The 27,949-nt window shown below is 41.5% G+C and overlaps 1 protein-coding gene across 4 annotated transcripts in view; it reads left to right on the top strand.

The window, feature by feature from the left end:
• AAE13 (AMP-dependent synthetase and ligase family protein) overlaps window positions 1-18,811 on the top strand; it is a 122,808-nt gene extending 103,997 nt beyond the window's left edge. For 2 of the 4 annotated variants that reach the window (XM_087673404.1, XM_087673405.1), the window contains exons 10-17: window positions 5,489-5,581; window positions 5,660-5,737; window positions 5,914-6,009; window positions 8,275-8,365; window positions 8,606-8,679; window positions 9,260-9,430; window positions 18,065-18,118; window positions 18,227-18,809. In XM_087673404.1, the coding sequence (XP_087529530.1) occupies window positions 5,489-5,581; window positions 5,660-5,737; window positions 5,914-6,009; window positions 8,275-8,365; window positions 8,606-8,679; window positions 9,260-9,430; window positions 18,065-18,118; window positions 18,227-18,277 (708 nt within the window). In that variant the 3' untranslated portion in view covers window positions 18,278-18,809. Of the gene's footprint in view, window positions 1-5,488; window positions 5,582-5,659; window positions 5,738-5,913; window positions 6,010-8,274; window positions 8,366-8,605; window positions 8,680-9,259; window positions 9,431-18,064; window positions 18,119-18,226 lie in introns of all 4 variants that reach the window. The other 2 variants (XM_087673406.1, XM_087673407.1) reach the window with 2 other exon arrangements.
• Window positions 18,812-27,949: the final 9,138 nt, after the last annotated feature.

Below are 27,949 nucleotides of genomic sequence, written 5' to 3' on the forward strand. Positions count from 1 at the left end.
GAGGCTGTAGGGGGAGTGTAGCGCAATTGGACGGAGGGGAGGAAAGGTTGGGAGGTGAGAGGAGGGGGAGGCGTAATGCTGTGGGAGGCGGGGGAAGCACTGGGTGGGCGCAATGGCGGCAGAAGCATGATGGGTTAGAGAGCAGTCCTTGGTGAGATTGGATGTTTGTGCGTCTTGATTTTGAGAAAAGGTCAGCTAATGAGATATATCATTAGATGGTGGAGGCTAAGAGATGGGTCACTAGAAAGGCTAGTAAATCATGGCATATTTGGGATAGCAAAATAAAAGTGGTAGGAAAGATTCATCCAACTTTGGAAGTCAAGGTTCCTTATCAAGGTAAAGTGTTTATGTGGAGGTTGCTTATTGGGGGTCTTCCAATTGGGGATGTGTTGTGTGGTCGGAAGATCTCTGCTCGTGGTTGTATATTTTTCACTGCATGTGATGAGACATTGCTTCATCTCTTTGTCTCTTGCCTTGTTGCTGGATAGATTTCGAGTTTTGTTTCTTGTGTGTGGTCGTTGGCAACTCACACCAGATATCAGCTCATTAAGTGGATTATGGGAAAGATGACCTCTATGTCTACTTTGAATTCATATTATTCTTGCCTTTTCCATTTCCTTAGATGGAGAGCTATGTGGCATATTTGGCGTACTCGGAATGCCTTTATTTTTGATTCAACATTGGGCATCCATGGTCATGTGGCCCATGTTCGTGGTTTAGAGTTATAGTAGATCTCCTCTATGGCATGAGCTGATTTGGTTCTTCCTAACATTGCTACTCCTTGGATGGATATTGTTCGCTCAACACCGGTTGTCCTTTCTATGTGATATTTCTATTCTTGGTGGACTTTCATTTGTCTGTTTTTTCTTTGTTGACTTGATGGTCTGATGTAAATATTTACTTCTTAATTCAACTATCTTCATGGAGAGAGAGAGAGAGAGAGAGAGAGAGAGAGAGAGAGAGAGAGAGAGAGAGAGAGGGAGAGAGGGAGAGAGAGAGAGAGAGAGAGAGAGAGAGGGGGACTTTTTTCGGTAATTAATACAACTATCCATTATCGAGAGAGAGAGAGAGAGAGAGAGAGAGAGAGAGAGAGAGAGAGAGATGGGAGGGCTGGTTGAACAAGACACCTTTCAAATGCAAGGTCTTTCTTTGGAGGGTGATGATTGGTGGTCTTCCTCTTGCTTGAGCCCTTTCCAAGCGTCGAATCTCCAACGACAATTGTTTCTTTTGCACCACCAGTGTGGAATCGGCCCGTCATCGATTTATTTCTTGCCCTCTCGCTAGAAAAATCTAGTCACTCTTGTCAGGGGTTTGGTGAGCAGTGGTTTGTTTCTCGCTAAGCCCTTTTGATTGGGTTTTTGTGCGGCCTAAATACCCCACACCGACTCAGTCGCATATGAAGATCTTGTTTCACTTTCTCAGATACTACGGCTGTTGGCACAATTGGACCATTCGGAATGCTTTTCTTTTTGATTCAGCCTCTAATGTTCAGGGACATATTGCTAGGCTTAAAGGTCTCTTGCATTGGCAGATAGATCTCATTCGGCACTCTGACTTACTCCCTCGGGAGGACTTACTTCCCTGGCATATGGCAATTTCCTCTGCGTCTTTGCCATGACTTTTGTAACTCTTTTATCATTTAGTACTTTATAAATGTAACATCCATTACGAAAAAAAAAAAGAGATGGGGCCCTCATCTGAGCGCTCGTCAGACCTGCCGCTGCCCGTCAGACCTGCGGGTCGTGATCGCGGCCGTCGCTTGTCGCTACCATTGCCCATCAGACCTGCGGGACGTGGTCGTTGTCGTCGTCTGTCATACCTGCGACTCCTGGTCAAAGGGGGGGAGAGAGAAAGAAAGAAAGAAAGTTATATTAACGTCTACAAAAGGCCAAGTTGGTCTATGAGACCAAAAGGTTACATACAAAATGTCTGGGAAGTTTTCCAAGTCCTTGTAAAGCTACTATCTAGTGTTATGGTGAACTAGGTGAGTAGGTACAAAATGGTATACAGACTCGATACAATATAGATGCACTACAAGTGCAGTGTGGAACTGCTCATGGAGCGTGGTCATCTTAAGATGTCACACATGGGCCTGTCTAGCATGGAGAGATTGAAGCGGTGGTGTATGGCTCCCCTGTGGCAATGTATTATCCATTGTATTTGTAGGTGATGTCGAATCTACATTTGTCAGAGTGATTTTTTTCTTTGTCTAGTGATTGATATGTGGGTGGAGCAACAACATGTCTTGTTAGATTACTATCCTTTGGTTTTTGATTTGACTCATAGGCCAGTTCATGCTTTTGAGGCCTTGCTTGCTCATTTGCCTCTATGTTTCAATCTGTCTTTTTTGTTGCAAAATGAGTTTTCGGAATGTATCCAGGAATTGATTGCTTCTGTTAGCTCGAGGGTCCTATTTGGAGGGATGGAAGCATGGGTTGTTTTTAGGGATAATGCACATGCATTGTCCTGATAGTCTGTTATTCAGCATGCTTCTTCTTTTCGAGCTGAATTGCAGCATTCGCAAACTTTGTTGGCTCACTCGTTGTCTCTGTATCAGTCAAGGGATACTACTGATGACCTGCTTACATGCATTGAATCGTTTAAATGTAGAGTTCAATCTTTTTAGGAGTAAGAATATAAATGGTTGAAAGGCCGAGTTCAATCTTTACAGGAAGAGGAATATGCTAAATACAAATTGCTATCCAGGGCGGAAGCTTTGCATGTCAATAACTGTCATTCTCATAAATTCTTTGCTCGATTACGTCAGAAATATGCACGGAAAAATATTGTGCGTTTGAAGAACAAGCAAGGTGCTAAGGTGACAGATCTTGCAGCCATCATTCAAATGTGTGTAGATTTCTATAAATCATGGTTGGGCCTGCAAGAGATTCTTTTTGACGTTGTATAGTCTGCTTGTGGATACATTTATGAATTGGTTAGTAACCAGGTTCAGCCAGAATGGGTAGCCTTAATGGAAGCTGATATTTCAGAGGATGAAGTGGAAGAGATACTGTCCCAGTTGCCTAAAAGGAAAAGCCTTGGTTGGGATGGGCTCCCTAATGAGTTGTTTTCGACTAATGTTGAGCAACTTAAGGATCTGTTGACTCGCCTATGTCAGCAAGTTTGGAATTCTGGTGGCATGCCTTCAAATTGGAAGATTGGAGTCATTCAGTTATTACCTAATGTCCCTTTATCTATTGCCTCCCCAATCTGCACTATGCCAATGCGTAGCGTGGAGTGAAGCCAATCCCGAAGTTGGGCCCTGGATGGGGTGTCCTATGACCTATCCAAAGATTGTTGTTTCTTTCAATTCCATCCCTGTGGCACGGACAGATAAGAGCTGTTCCTGAGAAAGGACGACGTGAAAGGTGATTGGCAGAGGAGCACTTGCAAAATGCACCGGCGTCTGACCAGAGGTTTCCGTTGCGCGTCACTGCTGAGGACCTACCGAGCTAGCTACTATGATATCGAGGGGAATGTTGCTGCACAACAGAGGGAGCAACTATTGAGCTGGCGGTGATTGGAGGTGGAACTAGTGAATAGGAAGGCGTCGACAGGGACATGCATTGGGCACAAGACAAGGTGGTGAGGGTGGTTGGGACTCGGAGGTGGAGGTGACTAGACCAGGAAGGCCAAGTTCAATCTTTACAGGAAGAGGAATATGCTAAATACAAATTACTGTTCAGAGCGGAAGCTTTGCATGACAATAATTGTCAATCTCATCAATTCTTTGCTCGATTACATCAGAAATACGCCCGGGAAAATATTGTGCGTTTGAAGAACAAGCAAGGTGCTATGGTGACAGATCCTGCAGCCATCATTCAGATGTGTGTGGATTTTTATAAATCATTGTTGGGCCTGCAAGAGATTCTTTTTTGACGCTATACAGTTTGCTTGTGGATACATTTGTGATTTGGTTAGTCATCAGGTTCAGCCACAATGGGTAGCCTTAATGGAGGCTGATATTTCGGAGGATGAAGTGGAAGAGGTACTGTCCCATTTGCCTAAAAGGAAAAGCCCTAGTTGGGATGGGCTTCCTAATGAGTTGTGTTCGACTAATGTTGAGCAACTTAAGGATCTGTTGACTTCCCTATGTCAGCAAGTTTGGAATTCTGGTGTCATGTCTTCAGATTGGAAGATTGCAGTCATTGGGTTATTACCGAAGGTCACCTCATCTATTGCCTCCCCAATCTGCGCTGTGCCAATGCGTAGCTTGGAGTGAAGCCAATCCCGAAGCTGGGCTCTGGATGGAGAGTGTCCTATGACCTGTCCAAAGATTGCTGTTTCTTTTAGTTCCAGCTGTGTGGCACGGACGGATAAGAGCTGTTCTTGAGAAAGGATGACGTGAAAGGTGTTTGACAGGGGGGCACTTGTAGAATGCACCGGCGTCTGACCAAAGGTTTCCATTGCGCGCCACTGCTGAGGATCTACTGAGCTAGCTACTGTGATATCGGGGGGAATGTTGCTGCAGATGGAGGGAGCAACTATTGAGCTGGCAGTGACTGGAGGTGGAACTGGTGAATAGGGAGGCATCGGCAGGGACATGCAACAGGTGCAAGACAAGGTGGTGACGGTGGTTGGGACTGGGAGGCGGAGGTGACTAGACCAGGGGGCGGTGCAGCTAGACAGCAGGCGAGCAGTTCCTTTGTGAGGCTTTTTTGCTCCTACTCTCTTGTGTACAATTAAATTAAAGTATTAATATTTCATTCACATTTCACACTCTAGTGACAAAAGACAGAAAAGAGGGCAGGTTCCTTGGCTTAAACTGCTCTAATCTTGTATGTAATCCTCTGCCACGATGGTAGAGGTTACATGTTTGGTGGGTGCAGGATGAACACTCGTATAGATGAAGCAGGAATACTAAGAAGTCATCAGGTTGGACCATGAAAATTTAACAAACAGACTCAAGCTTAAGCCAGAACCCTAATGTATGCACCAATTCAGTCAAGGTGCTTAGGTCCCCCAAGTCTATCAATTTGTGATCTTATAAACACAGAGATGAACAACCTAGGTAAGGGTTGCATCTTTACTCGACTTTATGCAGCCCTTTCTGCTAAGAACCTTCAAGGTGTCGAGATTGATGGGTATCCTTGCTGGAAATCCAGCTAGGAGAAGTTGAATTTCCAGTATGGCCCTAGTAGCTGAGATCATGCGACAGAGTAAAATGCTTTCTTGAACTCTAGAAAGCAACAGCTTTTTGGTATCTTCATAATGGAAGCTTCTCGTCAATTCCAAAATCTATTTTTGTGCAAACAAACACAATACGGTTAGTGCTAAGGCCAGCAAGGCCCAAGGAAGCTCCATTTGATTCCCTTACAATATGGCCCCGTACTTGGCCTTGATAAAGTGCATGAAATGTAACATGCCTTTACAGAGACCCTTTGTGTGTTGTGTGATGACATGACTATCCACTATTCATTGATTGATTGCTTATGACTGGTCATTCTGAAGATGTGTATGCTGTTATTATTTGTTGACTTGATCGCAGATGTGTGGATCTTCAGCCCTTCCTCAACCTGTCATGGCTGAGTGGGAAAGTTTGACAGGGCATCGATTACTAGAAAGATATGGTATGACAGAGGTAAATGAAACCCTCAGTTGGGCTGAAGTCTGGTATCATTCTGAAAGAAAACTGATTTTCACCTGTTTGACCTTGCAGTTTGTAATGGCATTATCAAATCCTTATGATGGGGAGAGAAAACCAGGAACTGTTGGCAAGCCTCTTCCAGGAGTACAGGTTAGACTATTGTTTGACAATTGGGTAAATTAACAAATCACATGCTTTCTACTGAACTAAGTGTGCAAGCCCACCGACATAATTAATTACATAAACAAATTGAAGATATTAGAAGCAGGTTTAACTTTTTTGTGTATTGTTTTTGGTGCTGGGGTGGTGCTTTACAAATTTGTCAGGTTAAGATAGCAGAAGATGATAGTGCCACTCCTGGTGTTGGAGAATTGTGTGTAAAGAGTCTATCATTATTTAAGGAATATTGGCGCCAACCACAGGTTGAGTCTTTAATATTTGAAATTAGTTGCTATATGAATGCTATATAACCGTTCTTTAGTTTTCAACTTCACTCTTTTCCTTCTCAAAAACCCTGTAGCAGGTAAAATTGATTTTGCTCAATCTGACATTAGAGGTTATTTTTACGGCATTGCTTTCAACATGGTAAAACTCAGGGCCATTTTTGTGGCACATAATTCCAAAATAACACTGTCAAGGCCTGCAGTTTAGTTTTCATGTCCATATTTCAGGACGTAGTGTGCACACTCATGTGCAGATGACTATGGGTCAAGTATATACTTGTAAGGATAAATAGGCTATATGCTACATGCATATATCTTGTTGTTAATGTCCGTTTTCTTAGCTGAATGACACATAATGTGCCATATTCAACTTTGCAACTTGACCTGGAGAACACATGGTGAGTTAAACTCAAGCCATGTTTTTGAAGGGGCATTGCATGCTGTTGGGGTGTCATGAATATTGCATTGAAACTTTACCATAAGGGAGAGAATGAATAAGTACAAGAGGGTCAATAGAACCCTTTCCTTCCATTTGTAATGATCTCTTTAGGCAAGGCGAGATAAAAAGAAGTCAGACCAATGAGCTTGTGAGTGTCTTGCATTTTGCCATCACAGTTGCAAACCCACTCCAATCATACCTTACTATTACCTCCTCGTCTAGACTCACAGCCACAGTAACAGAAGGGTTCCCTTCATGGAATTTGGTGACTGTGCATGGTGATCACAAAATCAGTACTCACACCACCAGCAGGTGCTGTTTGCACCCAGCCTTCACAACTGTGCTCACAGGGACAGCCACTGGTGCTGGAGTGTAATAGTTCCTCTCAAACACAAGAAACCACCACCATCATCATTGAGCTCGAGTCACATTAAAAATACATGAAGCAAAGGCCAGTTCAACTTCCAGAGATACCAGAAGTGCCACCTCGAACACCTAAGTTTGTGCAGCTTAACTGTCTGCTCAGTTGGAAGTCACAAGACCTCTTTTAACGGCATTGGTTGTCCCAGTTGTAACTGAGGGGTCGTGAAAATGATGGAGTGCCGGTCACACTTCTGGAATTTGCCCATGGGGTTTCTGTTAGTTGGTCACGGCCCTAGAATGATTAGATGGAATGTCCATGTGAAATATTTTCTGGTCTTTAATGTGGATCGACTTAAACTAATGTGAAGAACTTGATAATAGATTACTAGTCCTTAGAAGCTTGTGACGATTGAGGATAATTCCTCCATGCCAGATGTCCCTATGTGGGTGATGGATTCCAGCAAGAGGATTCGTTTGCCCTGGAGTAAGGATTTTAGAACAGTATGGGGCTGAGAATGCCAAGAGTACTTTGAATACATTAAATCATTCTTTAGGCAACACACAGAGAAAGATAAATTAAAAATTAATTTTGATAGCCAAAAACGTGCTGAGACTGCTGTTGACTTTTCCTCTAGGAATTTGATTGGTAAAGGTGCAGCATATCTCTCTAGATGATTAGATGACTATATTGCCATGTGTAATATTGCTGGAACACAATTGTAGCCAGGGGAAACTATGTTGGTTACAAAGACTATCTGTGGTCTAGTGCTAGGATTGGCTGAAATGGCTTCTGTCATGCAAAAGTATCTGTTCTCTGTAATGATAACAATCTAGTCCAGTGGTCTCACTAGTTTACACTTCTAGGTTGAATGCCTTGAAGGAATTGTGAAGCTGATCAATCTCTCTCTCCTAACATCAATTTTCTTGGTGAAGGTGTAAGTAAAACACTTACTATATCCACTGAAAACTGGGTAATGAAAACATGGTTCATGTGAAAGCTTGCACAACTAAGGATTACTTAAAGTCAAAAGTAAATATTCCAACGAGATACTGTTGTTATCAATGGCCTGTTCTATATATCGTGACTGATACAACAGATAAGCTTTACTTTTCTAATTGACCTCACCAACAACTTGCAAGTTGAACTATCACTTAGCCTGTTACTTGAAGGCGATGGTTGTCTCCCAGAAATATTGTGTTGAAATAAAACAGCATCACTTGATCCACCTTGTATACATGAGACTGAGTTCTTTGTATGATACTTGTTTGAGTGCTGTGTGCGCTTCATATTTCTGGAATACAGAATCTTGGATTTCATTTAGTCAACATAGAACATCCTACATGTTCACTAAAAGCTGATTAGATCCAACTTTCAGTCCTTCTGAAACTAGTAGCGGTTTGTGAAAGAGGATAGTTTCTTATGTTTCACTATTAATGCTTAGATAACAAAGGACTCTTTCGGAGAAGATGGCTATTTCAAGACTGGTGATTCTGTTACCACAGACAAAGATGGCTATTTTATAATTCTGGGAAGTAAGTTTTATGAAGTATTTGTTGTGAGTTGTAGGCATTTACTTTGTGGTATCTAGTGCTTTTGGATAGATATGCTATCATCAAATTTTCCTTAGCTACATGAGTGAGACCCTGGAAAGCTAAAAGGTGCTAACATTTGCGGTACAATAAACATTGTGTGCCATCTTTGAGATCTTGGTTGGATGGCAGTGATAGGATGCTGATTTATTGATAATCTTTCCGTATGCACATCTTGAACAGGGAGCAGTGTTGATATATTGAAGGTTGGAGGTTACAAGCTTTCTGCTTTGGAAATTGAAGCTGTTTTATTAGAAGTAAGTTCATTTCTTTCTCAAATAAAAGTGTTCTTTTGTCTCAAAGGTGGTGTTGTAAAGTTAGAGGGTCTCATAACTTTGAGTTTGTGGGTTCATGGGTGCATACTTGGTTGGACACCTTGGTAGGTTCACCAAGGAGGGGAATCCCAGTGCGATTGAGCTCTCTGTTGATTCTATCCTATCTGCACATATGAACAATGCCAGCATGGTCTTATCTTGCTCTCTTCTCTAATATGTGTAGGGAAGATGGTCCTCTTGTGGGCATTTGGGTGTGTGCCTTATCTCAGGCAAGAGAAAGTGATAGTGTTTTTTTTCTCCAGTTTCCTAAGTTCTGCACACTTACCTTGGTCCTCTTGTGGGCATTTGGGTGTGTGCCTTATTCAGGCAAGAGAAAGTGATGGTCTTTTTTTACTAGTTTTCTAAATTTCTGCACACATGGAAGTTGATTTAAATATGCCAAGTGCCCTATATATCATAAGGAATGGAGTGTAGTTCAGGTAGATTTTGAAATGTTTTGTCAGTAAAATGGAAATGTTCAACAATAATGATACTTTTGTCCTCTCTACTGTGCATATAACAGCATCCAGCCATTGCAGAATGTGCAGTTATAGGCATAGCAGATTTATATCGTGGAGAAGCAATTTGTGCAGTGGTAGTTCTCAGTAATGAGACACCAGCAGGGAAAGGGGAGCCTGCACTGGACTTAGCGCAGCTCCAAGCATGGGCCAAGGAAAGATTGGCTCCTTATAAAGTAAGCTGCCAACCTCCTTTCAATGAGTTCAACAAATGAAGTTTTGATTAAAAACCAGCAGCTGAAAAAATGAGACTCCCATGGTTATCTGTGTATCTTTTAATGACGACTCTGATTTCCCTTTTCCAAAAGCTACTTGGAGTCCATTTCACAGCCTGAACAGAACACGAAATGAATATGTACATGTAGTGCCAGCATTAATTCTTATGGGGCAAGCGGCAGGTAGTCTCATGGAAGAAAACATATTCTTGGTTTCCTTAAATCAACACTCTCAGGATGTCCAGCAATATTGAGATTGTCAAGACGTAAGTGTTAGTTGATGTGCTGAAATCATCATATAAAAAGCCTACCGAAGAAACTTTTAGTCCCACTGATTTAGCAGATGGCCCTGGTTCATACAAACCATGAAATCTGCTGCTAGATTGGGCAAGCCAATCACTACTGCCGGCTGGAAACTGCCAGTAGCATGTTGAATAATGATAGAAGTTCAGTTCTCAGTACTTGAACACATTATTTGAGGGAATGTATGTCTAGGAAACACTGCCCAAAATTTACAGTTTCAAATCGCCAGATACTCCTCATGGCAGGTGCAAAAGAAGGCTCTGCTAAAATGGCGTATTGTTGGGGTTATAGCAACTACACATATGTACTCTGTAATGCCAGTGCATCTCTCCTATAAAGCAGTTTAGCCATCTCTTTTAGGCCATTAATGTGCTGTTTTGGTCATTCTTTGAGGCTGACTTACTGCATGACATAATTGGTGTTTTAGGGTTAAAAATGATGCAGTGTCTCAGCCATAAAGTTCTTTTCCGTTTCAGAAATTCCAATGCATCTCTCCTGTAAAGCAGTTGGCCATCTCTTCAGGCCATGAATGCACATATTCGTAATTGAGAGTGGAACTTAAGTGTGCCTTGAGATGGGAAACTATAGATATATCTGAGTTGGTGATTAGTAGATCATCAATATACAACAACACATAGTTGACCCCTCTGCAATAGATCATACATAGAGATTGGGATCGTAAGGGGATAAATGAAAACTATAAGATTTTAAGTCATCATCCATTCTATGGAACTATGATGGAGGTTCTTAGCTCGTAAAGAGCTTCACAATCTAAACATATTTTCTTCATAGCCCGGAATTCAAAACCTTGTTGGCTTATAACAGGGAGTACTCATGCTCAACTAGATGCTTTAAAGACTTGTCTCAAGAAGAGCTTTGACATGTGACAGGCCTTAGGTATACTTGGTATGCGCATTATGCGTAATCGCTCCAAGGGACTTCTCTACGTGCCCCAAAAAGAGTGCATCCACAGAGTAAGTGATTTTATGTGTAGAATGGTAAGCCTATAGGTTGTCCTTTACCTTCTCATGTAAAGATTAGTTAGATCGATTGTCCACAATCAGATGATGAGAGGGCCAAGATGGCCAAGGTTCTATATGCATGTGCAGTGGGTGATTTGATGTATGCCATGACAGCCACTCGTCCTGACATAGCATTTGCAATGGGAGTTGTGGCACATTATACGGTTATACCTGGTAGGTGACATTGGGATCGTCATGAAGGGTATCATGAGATACTTGAAAGGCATTGCAAATATGTGCATTTGCTATGGCGGCTAGGACATAGTTGCATTTGTACTACGTATGGACTAGTTGTTCTGTACAGTTCCTACCGTACCAAACCGTACGTATCCATACCAATTCGTACCAAAAGACATGCTATTTTTAGCCTATGAAGACTACACCACACAATATCTTCCAACTCCTAAGCCTTATATTTATTATCATAATTTCAAGTGTCTCTCTCTCTCTCTCTCTCTCTCTCTCTCTCTCTCTCTCCCAACTTCCAAGATGAATATGCAATTCCAAGAACATCATCCCCCCCTCCCTCCCCCCCCTCTCTCTCTCTCACACACACACACACACACACACACACACACACACACACACACAAGAAGCCTCTTTGTCCATCCACCCTACACTTTACTTTGTTGTACAATGTATTTATGTATACACTTCCATTTGTCTTCTAGTAGCGCATTGCACATGTTGTGCATGAGGTTTTACCTTGTTACCCTCATGTATTCATCCTATTAACTCAAGCGACATTGCTATTTTAGCTCTAAACATGTGTTCTATTATCTATAATCCAAAATAACCAAGTTTTTTTTTTCGTACTAATATTGTACCATATCTTATAAAATCATAAGGTACCAATTAGTATTGTAGTTTATCATATCGTACAGTATCGTATCTTTTGTACCTAACAACCTTGGGCTAGGATACGTCATACTACAGTTGTGGGTTACACTAACTCTGACTATGTAGGACGTGTAAATAGTAGAAAGTCTATCTCTAGGTATGTTTTCACTTTTATTTGAGGTGTTGTTTCTTGGATGGCGAGGATGCAGATATTACTGTTACTCTTACTTTGCATTCGGATTCTATGAGTGCTATTCAATTGGCTCGTAATCCAGTTTTCCATGCAAAGACATTAGCACATTGAGATGCGCTATTGCTTCATCAGAGGTGGTAGAGGACAAGGTTGTTGAGCTTACCAAGATCTCGACTAAGTAGAATCTGGCAAACCTACTCAATAAAAGTCTCAGCAGAATGATTTGCCTTTCTTAGGAGTTTGATAAGCATAGGATGAGATGGCATCTTTCCTCATCCTATTGTACTCTTTGTACATCTTGTACTTTTTTTTCTTTTACTTCTCACTAAGAGACATTTGCCTTCAAGTGGGAGGTTGTTTGGGGTAAAGGTGCATATGTCTAGTCGTCCACATTTATTCATTGTACACTGTACTCGTACACTTGTACACTACAAGTGGCAAGCGGCCATAATTGTCACTTTATTCTTTATTCTTTTAGTAACCATTTGAAAAAGGAAAGACCGGTCACACATTGTGATTGTTAGAGTTTCCATATATTGTGTCTCCCTCTCTCTCTTTCTTGCTCTCTTGCTCCATCCGCCATGGCCCTTGCTTCTGCTCGTGTGCCTCCACTCAGGCTTTGCCTTTCATTAATGGCCTCTTGCAAACTTACACAAACTTTTTGACCAATGCACTTTTAGGCTAGATGGAGAATTACCTAGCCTTTAAGATTGGATTTGTTCTTGTCTTTCCATTGCTTCTTCTTTTGGGGAGCAGAAACAAGAGCCCCTTTGAAGATAGCAAATAGAGTTTCTTATGAACTTGGTCAAACAATCATGTCTAATATAAGAGCTAACACTCAAAACTCATTGAAATATTTAGGTGGCATTTTATTAAGAAATATGTTGGATACAATCATCATCAAACATTGGGGGTTTGGTGGCAATAAACTTGGTAAGTAGATACTGGTATTGGGCCAACTTGGCCTTTAGGTCATCATGGTTTATTCAATAAGTCCTTATTAGGAGCCACATTGCAATCGGTTAATTGTGCCCACAGAACAAATGCCAAGATCAAAATGTTGTAATTATGAGTGAAATTGAGGGAGTAGACCTTGCATGAGCTTGACTATAGCTGTAGCATTTTTGCCTTTCCAAGAGTGGACTACCTCATATCTTAGTTCCCCGAAATGGCGTAATGCGTTTCAGGGACTCTTGAATGGTAAGGCAGATTCTATAAAAAATGGCTGTACCAACACAACCAACACAAAAAAAAAAGAAAAAACTCACCTCACGTACTCTGTCTCTTAGCTATTTTTTAAGTTTCCTCAACCCCAACCACACATACATTGCATACATTTAGTACACTACCACACGATCTCTCCCTTTTAAATAACTGCACACATGTAGCACATTGATATATTGAAGAACCTTTGTACAGTTTTAATGTCATACCAAGTGTGACAGTCTGTGGCCCTTGGAATCCCCCATCAGTTTGGGCGTTTTTAAAAATAAATAAATAAATAAATAAATAAAATGTATAAAATAAGTTGGAACCCAAAACATGTTTTTTTTTACAAAAACTATTGGGCAATATTAAACATGATGATGATGGGTAATGACTCATGAGGGCTGAAGATTTTGAACAAGAGACTGATTTTTTTGTAATTTTGTTTAGTTATTGAACTTTGTCAATCAAGTATCTATTCTTGTCTTGAGAGTTGAATATTATATGACTTTAGTCTCATTTATGAGTTATTTATGATATATTATGATTTATTCTCAATTTTGGTATTTTGTTAGTTTGTTTTGAAATGAGAATCATGATGTTGCAACTTGACTCAGTCCACATTGTAGATAGGCTATTTATATGTTAATTTTAACTTTCTTTATATGATATGTACGAATCATAATGTTTGAGTTCTAAACCATAGTATAGCTTGTTCAAAAACTAACTTTGACATAAGTGACAAGTCAATAATGGATCATGGATATGTAACGTATTATTCTCAATTGACTCTATTATCACTCAAGGTCAATTGGCCATTCTTTGTTTAAGAGAGAGTTCCATAGAGGTTTAGAACCTCTTTTCCTAGTCAAAACTATTAAAAATCCCTATATAAAAAAACCCGCGTTTTTTATTTTACCCCCCCCTTTAAAGAAACTTACGAAACACGTTTCTAATGTTTTGTTTCTAAACGTTTCTGACATTTCTAGTTGCTATGTTGGAGGTATCTTGCAAGACCGCGATGTGTCACATCACAGCACCGTTTCCCAACTCGACATGCACCTGTCACAACTTGACACACACACCTCAACACGACACGGCATCAAAGTTCGCAAAATGGTCCATCTTGAGGACAAGGCTCATATTCACAAAAGAGGGACTTTGTACATTGCAAGCCGAAGGCACTAAGTAACACGATTCGTAGGCGGAGGTGGAGCTATCAACACGCATCAAACACGACTCGACGCTGCAGGGTGAATTGGCTGAAACTTTTAGACTATTGTTTATTGTTTCCCTATCCCTGTTTCCCAAATTAACTAGAACTTGGCTTCACACGAGGACCAACAAGGTTCTAGCTAGGGTTTCAGCCCCTAATAAGGCCCCACAAGTCTTGTGAATCCAACATATGCCATAGAAGGCCTGAGCAAGTAGTAATATTTGACCCACTAAAACACATCTTTGTCAGTAAATGCATTTTTTGGGTTGTAGCAAAAAGATAGAAAGATAAGTGAGGTATCATATGGGTGGATTATGGTGGGAAGGCAAATGTTTGGCCCAATACCCACATGTAGCACGAAGGTTCTTGGCTTGGTGACTTGTGGCAAGTGACCCATTGAAGGTGGAATTGCAGGACACAAGGATGGCGGCCGACTAGGCATTGGCATGTGCACAAATTGTGTGGCCATCTAGGTGATATTTGGGGCTTGATACGCTTGGGATGGATACCCTTGTGTGTAGTTCCCATGGATACTTTGTTTGGGGGGGGGGGGGGGGGGGCGCGGGAGTAGACCCTCACCACTAGTGCATCCCCACCACCCCAGTTGTGAGATAAGGATGGAACTATAGGATATGTGCGTAAAGGATACGTACCACCCACTAGTGTGTTGTGGTATGGGATGGGTGAATGTGATGGTGATTGGGTACTGGAATGAATGTGATGTGGGTGGGATGGATGGCATTTGATAATATTATAATGCACCAAAATTAAAATCTCTAGAATTTGAAAGTGAATGAGAGTAATAACCTTGTCTTCTAAGTTCTCACTCTTGATCCACCTCTATTAACATTCACATTTTGGTATGAGTCAAGGTTATCATGAGTACTTACATACATAGCCTGCACATTAGATGGAGTTAACAAAGAACTAGTTGAATGTGAAAATTGTGTGCCTTGCACCAATTCTGATGGGACTAGATAAGCCTAGGTGTGCCACCATCCCATGTCAATGTGTCCTCCTTGGGCTTGGAGTTCTGGATCCTCATCAACTTCATACTCTAACTGTAGTGCACCTTCCTTCAAGTTGTAAGAAGAGTCATTGGGATAATACATAAAATTTGTAGGAGTATGACAAGTTAGATCTCAAACATAAGAGCTCAGTGCAATGTGCCAACAATGCATCTTATCCTATTAGAGGTGTTGGAGAGATTGCTTTGAAAGCCATTGATGGCTCTACTCTCCGTTTGCAGGATGCTTTGTATGTGATAGGGATAAAGAAGAATTTGTTGTCCATTTCTTCTTTAGCAAATTGTGGAATGCAAGTCACTTTTGATGATGATAAATGTATTGACAAAAAGTACATAGAGAATGACAATGACTAAAGTTAAGCAGAGGTCAACTCTTGTGTGACTTTCTCACCTCTCCACCTCGAAATCTCTACGTATTCATGTTCAATGATAATGTATTTGGATGTGGGGTGGATCACTTCGATTTGAGGATGATCTTGCATTCGGAAAGGAGACTGCTGGTACCAATCCCTCAAAGCCACCATGGAGGGGGATATTGGTGCCAAAGAGATAGGCTTTGAGGCGGACTTCTTTTAGAGGATGGTTGAGATATCTCTTCTTGCGTTTTCACGTGCTCTTGAGTGCCAAGCTTTCTCATCAAGACCTAGATGTAAGTGATGAATGGATAGGAATGAATATGCTACAACTTGGTCTTAAAACTCTGTGTCTAGAGAATGGGGATGAGGTGAGCTAAGAGTGATGTTGGAGACGCAGAGAACAGCTCCAAGAGTGTGTCGTACTCGTGACAGATCTACCAAGGCTGATGATGATGTGGCCAGCAGCAGAGGGAGCAAAATGCAGTCCTCAGGGGAGAGCTCAATTTGGAGGATGATGTCAAATGGTGATGAAAGTAAGTCATGATGATGACACCAGCAGGGCAGCCTCTTTTGGGCAGAAATTTGAAAACACAGTTGTACAGATGAAAATGCAGCAGCAGCAGGGCACAGATGATGATGTCAAGCTGCAAACTGCTCTGGGTGCTACTAGGTCACAGTCTTGGTTGCCTATTTTAAGAAAGCCTATCATTTTGGATACTTTCTTAAATTAAATTCAGCTGGCCATCCTTTTGGTCCTTAGAGCCGGGCCACACCCATTGGTAGTGAGACCACACAATTGCACCCTATGAAAATGTCTGTCTGTTTTTTTTTTCCTGTTTCCCTTCTCATCCTCGTTTCTAAAGAATGTTGAAAATTGATTGATTTTGTCTCCCTCCAAACTGCACATACAACTTTTGTCGGACAAAAATAAGGACCAAAGGCTGCAACCTATCCAAATTTGGAGTCATTTAGCAGGGTTAACAAGCATAATTGATTCCTATTGGTCCATAGAAATGTCATTGCAGTCATCCGCCAATCGCAAGGAATAGTTTGACATGTTGTCATCAACCTTTTTAGTTTTGTTCCAACTCCTCATACATTGTATAACTATAGGCATAGCTTAGGGGGTCCACTATATATATCTTACATATCATGTGCATTCAAGGCCTATTTATAAATGTCATTATCTATGAATTTTTCTTGAATAAAACATAACCCTTGGCACCCCTTCTGTATGTTAAAAAAAGTATAAAATTGTGTTTTTAAAACCGCCTATTTTAAACTCACATGATACATATATATATTCATGAGTAACCCCCCTAAGAGGCATATGAGGTGCAACCATGAGGCTTGCAGGAACCTTCAGAGACCCCACCAACCTGGTTTGCACCAGGTGCGATAGGGCTTACTGCTTGATGCCCTCACTACCAGAACATATCGTATCTTGAGCAGTATATGGCATTATATTCACACATCTTCGCTTATGCTATTCAATTTGTTGTCTTCATTGCCATCTGTATTTTCCATGTTCTTTTTGCTATCTTACTTGCAGGTGCATTCTGACACTTCATTGAGATCCAAATGAGTTGATGTGGTTGGATGCTTCCAATACTTGGAGACACAGTTAGTGGATGTGGTTGGAGGGCCTATTAGATGATAGGAGTGATGTTTGCCTACTTTAGGGGAGCTTGTCACTGCAGTGCCACACTTCATCATAGTCAGCCAGCATCCTTCTAGTCTTCATTCCTTCATGCCCTCATTACAGGTACACATTGTACCTCATGCAAGGGCTACATTGTATGGAATTCTCTTCATTGATTCACAATTCAGTTCATAGCCTTCATTGCCATCTTCATTTCCAGCATTCATTTTAGTTCATCTTGCTTTCGTGTTGATTCCAAGTGGATGTAGTTAGACACTCCCAATTCTTTGAAATGCATTCCTTTCAGCCACACAAATACAAGATCTTAGGGGGTTGCTTCTAAGCATGCAAAAGAACTCTGTTCTTCAGCTCCCTACAACTTGAGTCCACACATGATTCTAATGGCCATGGGAAATTTGGTAAGTGCAGAGTTATGATGTGTGTTTGGGAGTTTTGGTATCTACTATCTTGTCTAGGATCTGGTGTGCTCATCCTTGTGCTGTTTGTTTGGCCAATGTGAATTCCGCTGGGGATGAATTTCGCCTTACAGCAAATTTATGGGACATGCAAAGGTCAGAGATTGGGATGCTTGTTTGGCGTTTTTGGGCCTTGGCCTTAGCACAAAATAAACGCTCAAATTGGGTTTTTCTTGGTTATGTGAGGATAATTATTCCACTTTTTTCTAATGTTGTTTTTTTGAGGATTTGGATAATCTCGAGTGTCTTATTCCCCTCACTTGTTTAGCACGTACCTTTGCCTCCATTTCTAAATGAAGAGTTCTCGCTTACAGATCCCAACAAGGTTGGAAGTATGGGAGGCAATGCCTCGAAACGCAATGGGCAAGGTAATGAGAAATCATCATTATGTGCGAAAAGATGTTTGTCTTCAGGAGTTTGAGTTCAAACCATGTGTTGATCATTCATTTCTTTGGTTGGTTTTACAAACGTCACAGGTGAACAAAAAGGAGTTGAGGAAGTTGCTGACGGACCCAAGCCCTGTGTGACAGAGACAGCAGAATTCCTTTTCGTTCAAGAGACTTCGCATGTCGGCCACTCATCACAATGGTTGGGGGTGACTGTGAACGATTCAAGATGCAGCCACTGCCACACATAATCCATCGACTTCACTCCTCGATTCTTTCTCTTCAACCGTAAGTTACAAACTTAAGACACAGTTTGCGCGTGCTGTGTATTCATTAACACATTCCTTTTCTGAGCTGGGCTCAACCTGATTCGACATAGAAGTGGGCTGGCTAGGTTTGTAGTTTCTCGAATTAGGCCCACTTTTTTTCACTCTTGTTTTATGTTCATACTCGAATACTCTGTTAATTGCTATCCTAACACTTTCAAATCTCTCTCTCTCTCTCATCTTTACTATTTATAAAGGTAACACTTGTGCATGAAAATTCATTCCTTTCAAATTCAAACCCCCCTTACATTAATTTTTGTTAACTTTTGAAAGTTGAAGCCCTTCATGGTGAGCCCATGTTCCATCACTAAATAAGTTGAACTGTTGCACAATGTCTTTGATATAAAGAGAAAATCGAAGTTGATCTCTTCACTTAGCTATAATTAATATTCCAACTTTCTTCTTTGAGATTGTCGAAGCAACTTTTCTTATGGGAGACAAATAAATGTAGGGAAAGTGCATTTCCCGTTACCCCAGTGACATGCTTTCTTAAGAAAAGTGTCTAATAGATGGCAACATAGTTTCTACTAATAGGTTGGCTAATGGCTTCAACATTAAAATGAGTTGTAGCTTGATTGCTTGAGGTGGGTGTGTGCATTTCTCTCGGTCCATAGATCGAATCCTCCCAGCTTGCAGCATGGCTTTGCGACATTGCCATCTTTTGGATGGTGCCCTATTGCTTGGGGATTTTGGGCAACATCCCAATAAGCCAAAAATGGCATGCATTACACAAAAAACAAAAAAGAAGAGAGCCTTTTTTGCGAAGAATTTATTTGGCTTTCTATGCTTATTCACCCTCATGTTTTGAACTTTTAGCTCAAATGTATTGTGGTTTTTCCCAAAGCCCAAAAGTTTAATGACGACATGCCAAAGACCTTGGTCACATCTTTATAGAGCATGCGATCTAGATTTCAATATTTGGTCATTTAATTAGATGTACATTGTATAGATTTCTCTTGTTTAAGAATTCTCAAATTTCTCTAAGATGTTAAAAGGAATTTTTGTCATAGTCATCCATTGTAATGTTTAGATTCTTCAAACTGTTCTCTATTATGGGAGATGTTTGAGATATTTTTTGTGATTCAACATTGACACCATGAAAATTTCTCTTTCTGCAAGTGTGTTGCACAAGCTAACATTGGCACCATGAACACATATTAGCATGATGTATATGAAGAAAGCAAAGAAATTAGAAGAATACATCAGCCTTGAGTGGTCATCTTTTATGGCATACATTTTCTAAGATGTATGCTCTCATGTAAGTTGGGTGAATTATCAATGTCATCCTTCATTTACTAAGGAGGGAAATATATTAAAAGAGAGACTTAGCATAACCCCTATAACCATGAAAAAGGTAAGAAATGTTTTTTATGTAGAGGTATTGTGATTATTCTTTTTTTTTGTAGGAAGCTTTAAGTATGTATTAAAAGGAAAATTTACAAGATATGTAGTAGTTCAAGCTCCATTACAGGGGAGCAATCTGGATAAAAAAAGACCATATCTTTATCATTGAGCAAGAGCTAGTTTTTCTTCTATTTTCCTAGACTTGGTTCTAATATTGCAGTCCCTAGAGAAGGTGTATTCTCTTCATTCTTCATGATTCTATTCTACAGCCTTTTTTTAAATTTCTGCAATCATGGTTGTCACCTCCATTTCTTGATCTTCTTGCTTGTTGTCTTTCTTGATGTCTTCACATTGTTGAATGATCTTCTTTGCCTCATTTTTTTCCTGCAAAAACAAGTCAGCCTTAAAATCCCAGAGAGGATCAGCAAATTGATTTTCAAACACCATTTTATTCTTGCATATCTATATGTTCCATAAATAGAGGCTTCTCAGCCAATTCCAGACAGGGGGGATACACCATAAATTTCCCCTAACAATAATTCTTTCCAAGTAATTTACCTGCAGTAAACAAGATATGTTAGTATTCTGAGATCAATTAAGAAACAAATGAGTGATAGATTCTACTTGGATACCACACCTTTGGCATATTCCATTTCCTATGTCAACTTTCAGAGCCCTCTCATTAGTCTAGAGGCCTTTCACTGTAATCAACCACACCAGACAAGAAATTTTAGGTTGAATAGAGGCAGACCACATGTTGAATCTGTAGTTCCATTGATTTACATTCCAATTAATATGTCATCTAGCATTAAGTTTGTACCACAATTGAGTATTGTTTATCTTAAGATCAGGCAGTGGAAGTAGTGACTTGTCAATTTGCAAACACACCCCTCTGTGGTTAAATTGTTGGTTGAGATTTATTCCTTTTGCTCTATGTTGGTTCCATAACATTTTCCTTCCCCTTAAAAAATTCAGTTTCATGTTGTTTGAGGTTAAACAGTTCACCCATCTTTTCCTCTTGAATCCAGTTTTTGTCTTTATAGTCCCATATGTTACCCCAAGTTTTTATCCTCTTTTTATATAGTTTATAGGCCAGATTGGCCTCTTGGTCTTCTATTGCTTCATGAAAGAAGCTGAACCAGCTAGAATCTCTGGAGCTCCAAGGGAGTGTGAGATTGATTTGGGAAGAAGGCCTAAGGAGACCCTTGTATTTGAACCAGGCTTCCCAAATTCCTTTGGTTGGTTGAGAACAATTTTTGGTTTTTATATTTACAGGGCTTATTGCTACTGTTAGAGGATCAAGTCCCTTCCACTTGGAGCATATTGACACTTGAAAATGTTTTGTTGCAGCATGCAGAAGGTTTATCCAATCTTCCTCCTCTCTGTTCAGGCTTCTTGCAATCCACTTAGCCGCTAGCTTTTCAACCAGGCTATGAAGATTAGGAAGGCCTAGCCCTCTCAACTTTTTGGATGTTGTACATATCTTCCAAGATACTTTAGGTATCTTGAATTTATCCCCATCCCCACTCCATAAGAAATTTTTGCCCAACCTCTCAAGTTGTTTCATCCGTCTTTGAGGGTTTCTAGCCTGCAAGAAAATATATTTTGTTGAAGGGATAAGAATGTGTTTCAGCACAAGCACTCTTCCTGCCATATTGAGCTGACATCCCTTCCATTTCTCAAAATTTTTGCTTATCTTATCTATCACCCAGTCCCACCTTTGCTTCATAGTCACATCAAAGCCCATAGGAATACCTAGCAACCTGAAAACTTTACTAGATTCTATTTCTTTGCAACCAGCTTCTATCAGCCACCTGGGAGAGGGACTTATCAGGGTTTTAATTCCTGTCTTTTGAGGATTTATGTGATTGACACTGAAGCTCTATAGAAAATTTGTAGGCATTGCCAAAATGCAACAAGGGAAACATGATCATTGTTGACTGTGCTGTTAGTATCATCAGCAAACTGATTAAGTACCATATCCTTTTTATTTGGAAGTTTGATTCCTTAAATATTCCCTTTATCAACTCCATCTTGTATTAACCACCCTAGAGAGTCTGCAGCAATGGCGAACAAGAGTAGAGCCAGGGGGCAGCCTTGCCTAATGGATCTTCTAAGAGGAAAAGATTCTGTCATTTGTCCATTGACTGCAATCCTTGTGGATGCATTGCCAAACAGGGTGCTAACAAATTTAATAAACCTCTTACCAAGTCCCATATCTTGAAGGGACTGTAGTATGAAATCCCATTCTAACTTGTCATATGCCTTATCAAAATCAATTTTGAAGAAGACAAAATCTTGGTTTTCTTTCTGAGCATGCTCAATGCCTTCCCAAAGGGCAATGATAGCATCAAGTATAAATCTTCCTTTTATAAAACCTTTTTGTTCCTTTCTGATCCACTTATCCAGATGGTTTGATAATCTTCTAGCTAGAGTTTTTGCATATACTTTATAAGCTGAGGTCAAGCAAGTAATAGGTCTCCAATTAGTTAGGCTTTCCTTCTCATCTCTTTTATGTATTAGTTTTACTACTCCTTCATTTATAATATGTGGCAAAGCCCCATACTTGAGAGACTCTCTTCAGACTTTTAGTAAAGGATGAATTAGGAAGTCTTTGAATTCTTTAAACAATTCATTGGGCAGACCGTCAAGCCTTGGGCTCTTTCCATTTGCTAAAGAATCTATGGTGTCGTTTAGTTCAATTTCTGTGATGTCCCCCTCTAGGATGTTAGCTAAGCTAGAAGGTACTACCTTCTTCCTTACCCTTGCTATCTTGGCTTTAGCTGCAGTGTCATCCAAACTGCTCTCCCTAGGAGTACTAAACATTTTGGAGAAGAACTCCTTGGCAATAAGGAGGTTCTCTCCATTGTTCTGGGCATAAGTTCCATCCTCTCTTTTAAGCAGGGGGACTTGTGTCTTTGTCTTTTTTATTTTTAAGAATCTGAAACATTTCTTTGTTGGGTCTGTCAGCCTTTCCAGCCCACCAATGCCTAGTAAACAGTTGAATACTAGAGGCCTCTTTCTCTTCAACTAACCTCAGTTCATGTTTAACCCTTAGCAGCTGAGGCTAAAGGTATGTTTCCCCTTAGTCAACCCTTTTTTCAAGTGTTTGACATTCAGCATATTTTCTTGCTCTACTAATCCTTGTACTTTTAACTTGTTGTAACTTGGCCTCTTTAAGATATTGTTAGGTGTCTCTAATGGCTCTAGTCCAAGCTTGGGCAGGTGACCATTCTTGTTGAAAGGAAAGAGCCCATATCATGCAAAGAGTGTCTCTTACATTCTGGTTCTTGAAAAGCCGAGGGTCTGTATGAAACCACCTAGCCTTAATGGTATGCCCATAATTTGACAGGACAAGCTGAATGGGTTTATGATCTGACAACACAATATTATCTAGGACTTTGGACCTACAATTGACATATGAGGCCAGCACTTGCTGATACATAAAACCTGTCAAGCCTTGCCTTTCTTAAGTGACAGTCACTTTGATTATTCCCAAGTGAATCCCAAATCCTCACTGACATCATTAAGACCATGAAATGCTTTAGTAATTAACCATTTATCTTTTTCCTTACCTGAAATACTATGTCCTTTTTCCAAATACCTATCTTTGGAGGTTTCCACCATGTTGAAATCTCAAGCCAAAATGATGGGACAGCTGATTACCTATAAGGTATCCCAAACTCTAGCTCTCTCCGTAGAGGAATTAGGTGCATAAATAGACACAATTGCAAACTCATCTATATCCTTGAAGTGCACTACAACCCAGCTAGCATTAACATCATGAGTGACTTTGAGCAATTTGTCATTCAACTTTGACGAGATTCCTATGTAGGCTCCCCCTCTCCTATTTGTGTGTTTGGTTGAGAACCATATGTAATCTCTTGATACTCTATCTAAGTTCTTAAGTAGGGGGGTTTCAGTGACTTTAATCTCTTGTAGGCATATTATATCCGAGGCAATGGCATCAGTTTTTAGCCATTCCCTGAGGATTACTGCCCTTTTAGGGTCTGTTAGCCCTTTTGTGTTATAAGAAATAATTTTCAGTTTGTCCATCATCATCGTAAATCTAGTTCTTTTTAGCTTTTCCCTTCTTACTAGCTTCCTTACCCTGCCCAAATGGGTTACTAGCACTCTGCTCTACTTTAGAGTATCTTCTTTTAGAGTTTTGTGCCCCAGTTCCATCTTTTCTTGGGCTTTTCCCTAAAGGGGGACTTAGGGGGATGTCTCCCCCATGTGGTAGCTCCTCCTCTTCAGCCTAAGTTAGTTCAGTGTCATCCTGAGTGTTGAGGTCTATGATGGGGTTCTCCCTATTTTTCCCTTCATCATTGGCCTCCATTTGAGTCTCTTCAATAATCACATCATCATTATCAGATTCCGTGGGTTTACCCTCCTTATCTTTACTAGATTCTCCTTTCTCTAATGTACTAGTGGGCTCCTCCTCTATATTCATTAGAAGTGCTGAAAATCTATTGGCATTATTGTTTTTACTCTTAGTTGGGTTACTGTTTTTATGAGCTGACTGATTCTTGTTTTTCCCCTTCCTATTTACTGCCTGAAAGCCATCATACTGGGCTTTCTCAGTTGGAGGAGGGGTTTGTTCCTTTTGGGGCTTTGACTTTTCCTTATTTTTCCATTCTGGGCAATTTCTAATGAAGTGCCCTGTTTTGGGACATTTAAAACATGCGTTGGGAAGATTTTTATAGAGGACTGGCTGGTCCTTTATAAAATTTCCCTCCGAGTCAGAGATTAGCAAAGATTCTACAAGGTTTTTACTGAGATCTACTTCTATCAACAGTTGGGGGTGCCATCTAGGATTGATGTTCGTGTACGGTCTTTGTCCCAGCAATCTGCCTATTGGGGATGATAACATCTTAAGGAATGGGTACAAATTCAGTGGGAGATTGGGAAACTCTACCCACACAGGTATACAAGTAGGCTTTGGGCCTGTAGGGTCGAATTCCGGGGCCCATTTGAATGGAGATAACAATGAGCTTTTGAGCATCCATTGCCCATAGCTCAAGATGGTCAGGGCAGCTTGTTCATTCTCAAACAAGAATAAGAAATAACTATTTGGGAGATAATGTATGACTATTGGTTTAGCCCCAATTGGTTCCCAGTTGGTTCGTACCCATGTCCTTAGAAATTCCATTGGGGGTCGGGCACCATGACATAATCCTATTAGAGCCCTAGATTGATACAACAAATTGCATCTTTTTAACTCACCTGCTGGAACCAAAAGAGGTACTTTGTTACCTGCTGTGGTGGTGGAGTTTGTTTTTGAGTTACTATGAGTTTGGCCCTCTTTGGGGATGCCGTTGGTGTTAGAATGCCCTTTTTGTGATCCACCCTCAGCTTGATGTTCGCGTCGTTGAGGAGAGCTCTGCTGACCTCCAGAAGCTGCTTGGTTGTCAGACCTCTCAGCTTCTTTGAGGCTCTCCCTTTGGAGGTAGGGGCTGCCTCCACCGCTTCTTGCCAGTGGGTCCAAAGGGCCTCCCATGTTGATTGGTCCGTTTCCCAGGCCCCATTCGCCTCCTCCACCTCCAAAGCCTCCACTTTGACTCCTTCCCCAGACGCCATTGTGATTTTGTTGAGCTGATAAACCATTGAATAATGGGTTGCCAACGACATTCCCAAAAGATTAATTTAGTGACCCGGCCATGCCCCTACAGAGCTGATTGTTATTCCACGCCCAGAATGCATCAGGGTTTACATCAACGTATTGCATATTGATATCTCGGTCCATCGTTCTATCTGCGATAGAGTTTCACAAGAGAGAGACAACTCGAGGTAGAAGACGCGCAGCGTAGGCATCCAGAAGAGACTGCAGCGCTTCACTGCGCAGCGCAGCCCAAACACACAGAGGGAGAGACAGACGCACACTCCCTTGGACGTTATCACGCCCTCAGACGTTCTCTCTCTCTGCACTCGGACATTCTCTCAGGTCAGTGTGCACTCAGACAGAAAATGCGGATGTCCCTCAGCGCATGCGCACTCGGACGTCCCGCCACTCAGACGAACACGTATTCAGCGTGCGCGCTCTTTTTAGGCCACTCGGACGAAAACACCACTCAGATGAAAACACCAGCACGCGCGAGACTCTCCGTTGGCACTTTTCAGGCTACTCGGACGAAAATACCACTTGGACAAAAACACCAGCGCGTGCGCGAGCTCAACGGCTCTTTCTCTCTTTTGAGGCAGCCTTATTGTGATTATTCTTAAAACAAATAATTTGTATACATGAGCTTGAATGGACATGGCATAAGTACTTTCAAATGATGAGTGGTGTGAATTGGGGGTGGAAAGGGATTGTGTGTGTGTGTGTGTAGAGTATAATAAAGATTTAATGAAACTTTGAGGGTTTAGAGTACATGCGGAAGGAGAATAGTTTTGAGGGTTGAGAGTGCATGAGGAAGGTGAGCACTATCCTCACGTGCAATAAATCAAACATCATAATGAATTGATCTTTGGGATATGTGTGTGCACTACACATGTTTGGCCAACATACATGTGTATGTGTATGGGTGTGTGTGTGTGTCACATGCATGTGAAGTTTCTATGCTCATTGACTTTATAGCTCCATTGGTTTGTGAGCTTTCCATTGTCCTAGTCCAATTTCTAGTTGTAATTGTTGCATGCATGCTTTTAAAACCATGTCAATTTTTATTACATATACATAACTCAAAATTGTGGTTACTAAAATTTGCCCTGCTCTCCCTCCCTTCCCCTCCCCCTTCTCATGAGAACTCGTGAGAAAATTCCATTACAAAATACTTAAACAGAGATACACGCACATGTAGCATATGCCACGCCATGGGAATCGCATCCGTAGTTCCAAGTTTACCACCTTAGGCTCTCGTATGTACTGCAAGTGATTTTTAAGCATTTGCTGAAGAGAGTGTGATGGGTGGGTCGGAGTTGGCGGCGCGAGTCAAGGCGGTAGTTAAGGGGCACAGACATCTAGTTGGAAGCATGGCATGGCTGCTTGCTGGCATGGGCCCTAGTACGTGCCAGACTTCAAGCTGGCCTTCCAACGCTTCTGCATCCACCCAATGATCGTGGACGATACGGCTGCAGTTCACATAGCCTCTGACTCTTAACTGGTGGGCGGGAGCATACTGAAAGTGATCCGACTCCTGCTACATTTGCGATGGTTGCTAGTGGACGGGAGCATACTGCCATCCAGGCAATGGGTGCAAAAGGAAAAGGTGATTCGGCTGGACCAGACCCGCAGAGCAGGGCCAGTCGCTAAATGTTGGTTGTCAGGGCCTGTCCCATCACCTTGATGATCAGCTCCGTTCCAACTTCCAACCACGCCCTCCGCGTACACTCTTGTGCAGCGCGTTGCGTGTCGCCGTCAGCAGCTCCGTTTTGGTCCGCACCGTCCTGCTCGATAGGAACCGGCTCCACAGAACAATCGGTGACCATCATGGCAACTCCTTGCCTTCGAGGTAGAATGCCTCTAGCACCACGAAACTGGCCACGACGGCATACTTGCAGGGATCCCGATGGACTCATAGCAGGTCCCGGGGCAGCCTTTCACTTCGGCCGCCCATGCTGCCAAGGTGGAAGCTTTTGGCATGATCGGGCCGCATCTTGAAGCGGTTGACGATCACCGACGCGAGAGAAGGCGTGGGGTTGAACGACCCATAGTTGATTCTTTTGTAGTTGATTGCCTCGGCGGGCGCGTGCGTCTTCTTGAAAAGAGCGTTGATGGCCCCGACCACCAACGCGTGGCTCGACTGCATGAGCAAGAACCTGATCCCCCTCTCTCCAAATTCGCTCGCAATGCCTACGCCTCCTCCCTATTCCTGACGTTGTCAGCTGCTCCTCCGACTGCACCAAACACTACAACACCTCCAAATTCGCCTTGTGCTCCTCCCGTACTTGACACAAGTGTGGTCCACCAAATACACTCGCCTCACTTAACATGGCACATGCACTTGTTCACTCACCATGGCACATGCACTTGTTCACTCACTGAACATGGCACAGAAAGGTAACACAATATGTGAGAGCAAGGTATATTCTTGTATTATTTAGTCAAAGAGACACTATAACATAGGCACATCCCAAGACTACACTTTCGAGACACCACACATAAGAGAATTCACCATTGGGTATAGGGAATCACATGTAAAGT

The sequence above is a fragment of the Lygodium microphyllum genome, chromosome 30, assembly GCF_053477565.2.
Source record: "Lygodium microphyllum isolate KBCC chromosome 30, Lygodium_microphyllum_v1.1.10, whole genome shotgun sequence".
Taxonomy (NCBI): domain Eukaryota; kingdom Viridiplantae; phylum Streptophyta; class Polypodiopsida; order Schizaeales; family Lygodiaceae; genus Lygodium; species Lygodium microphyllum.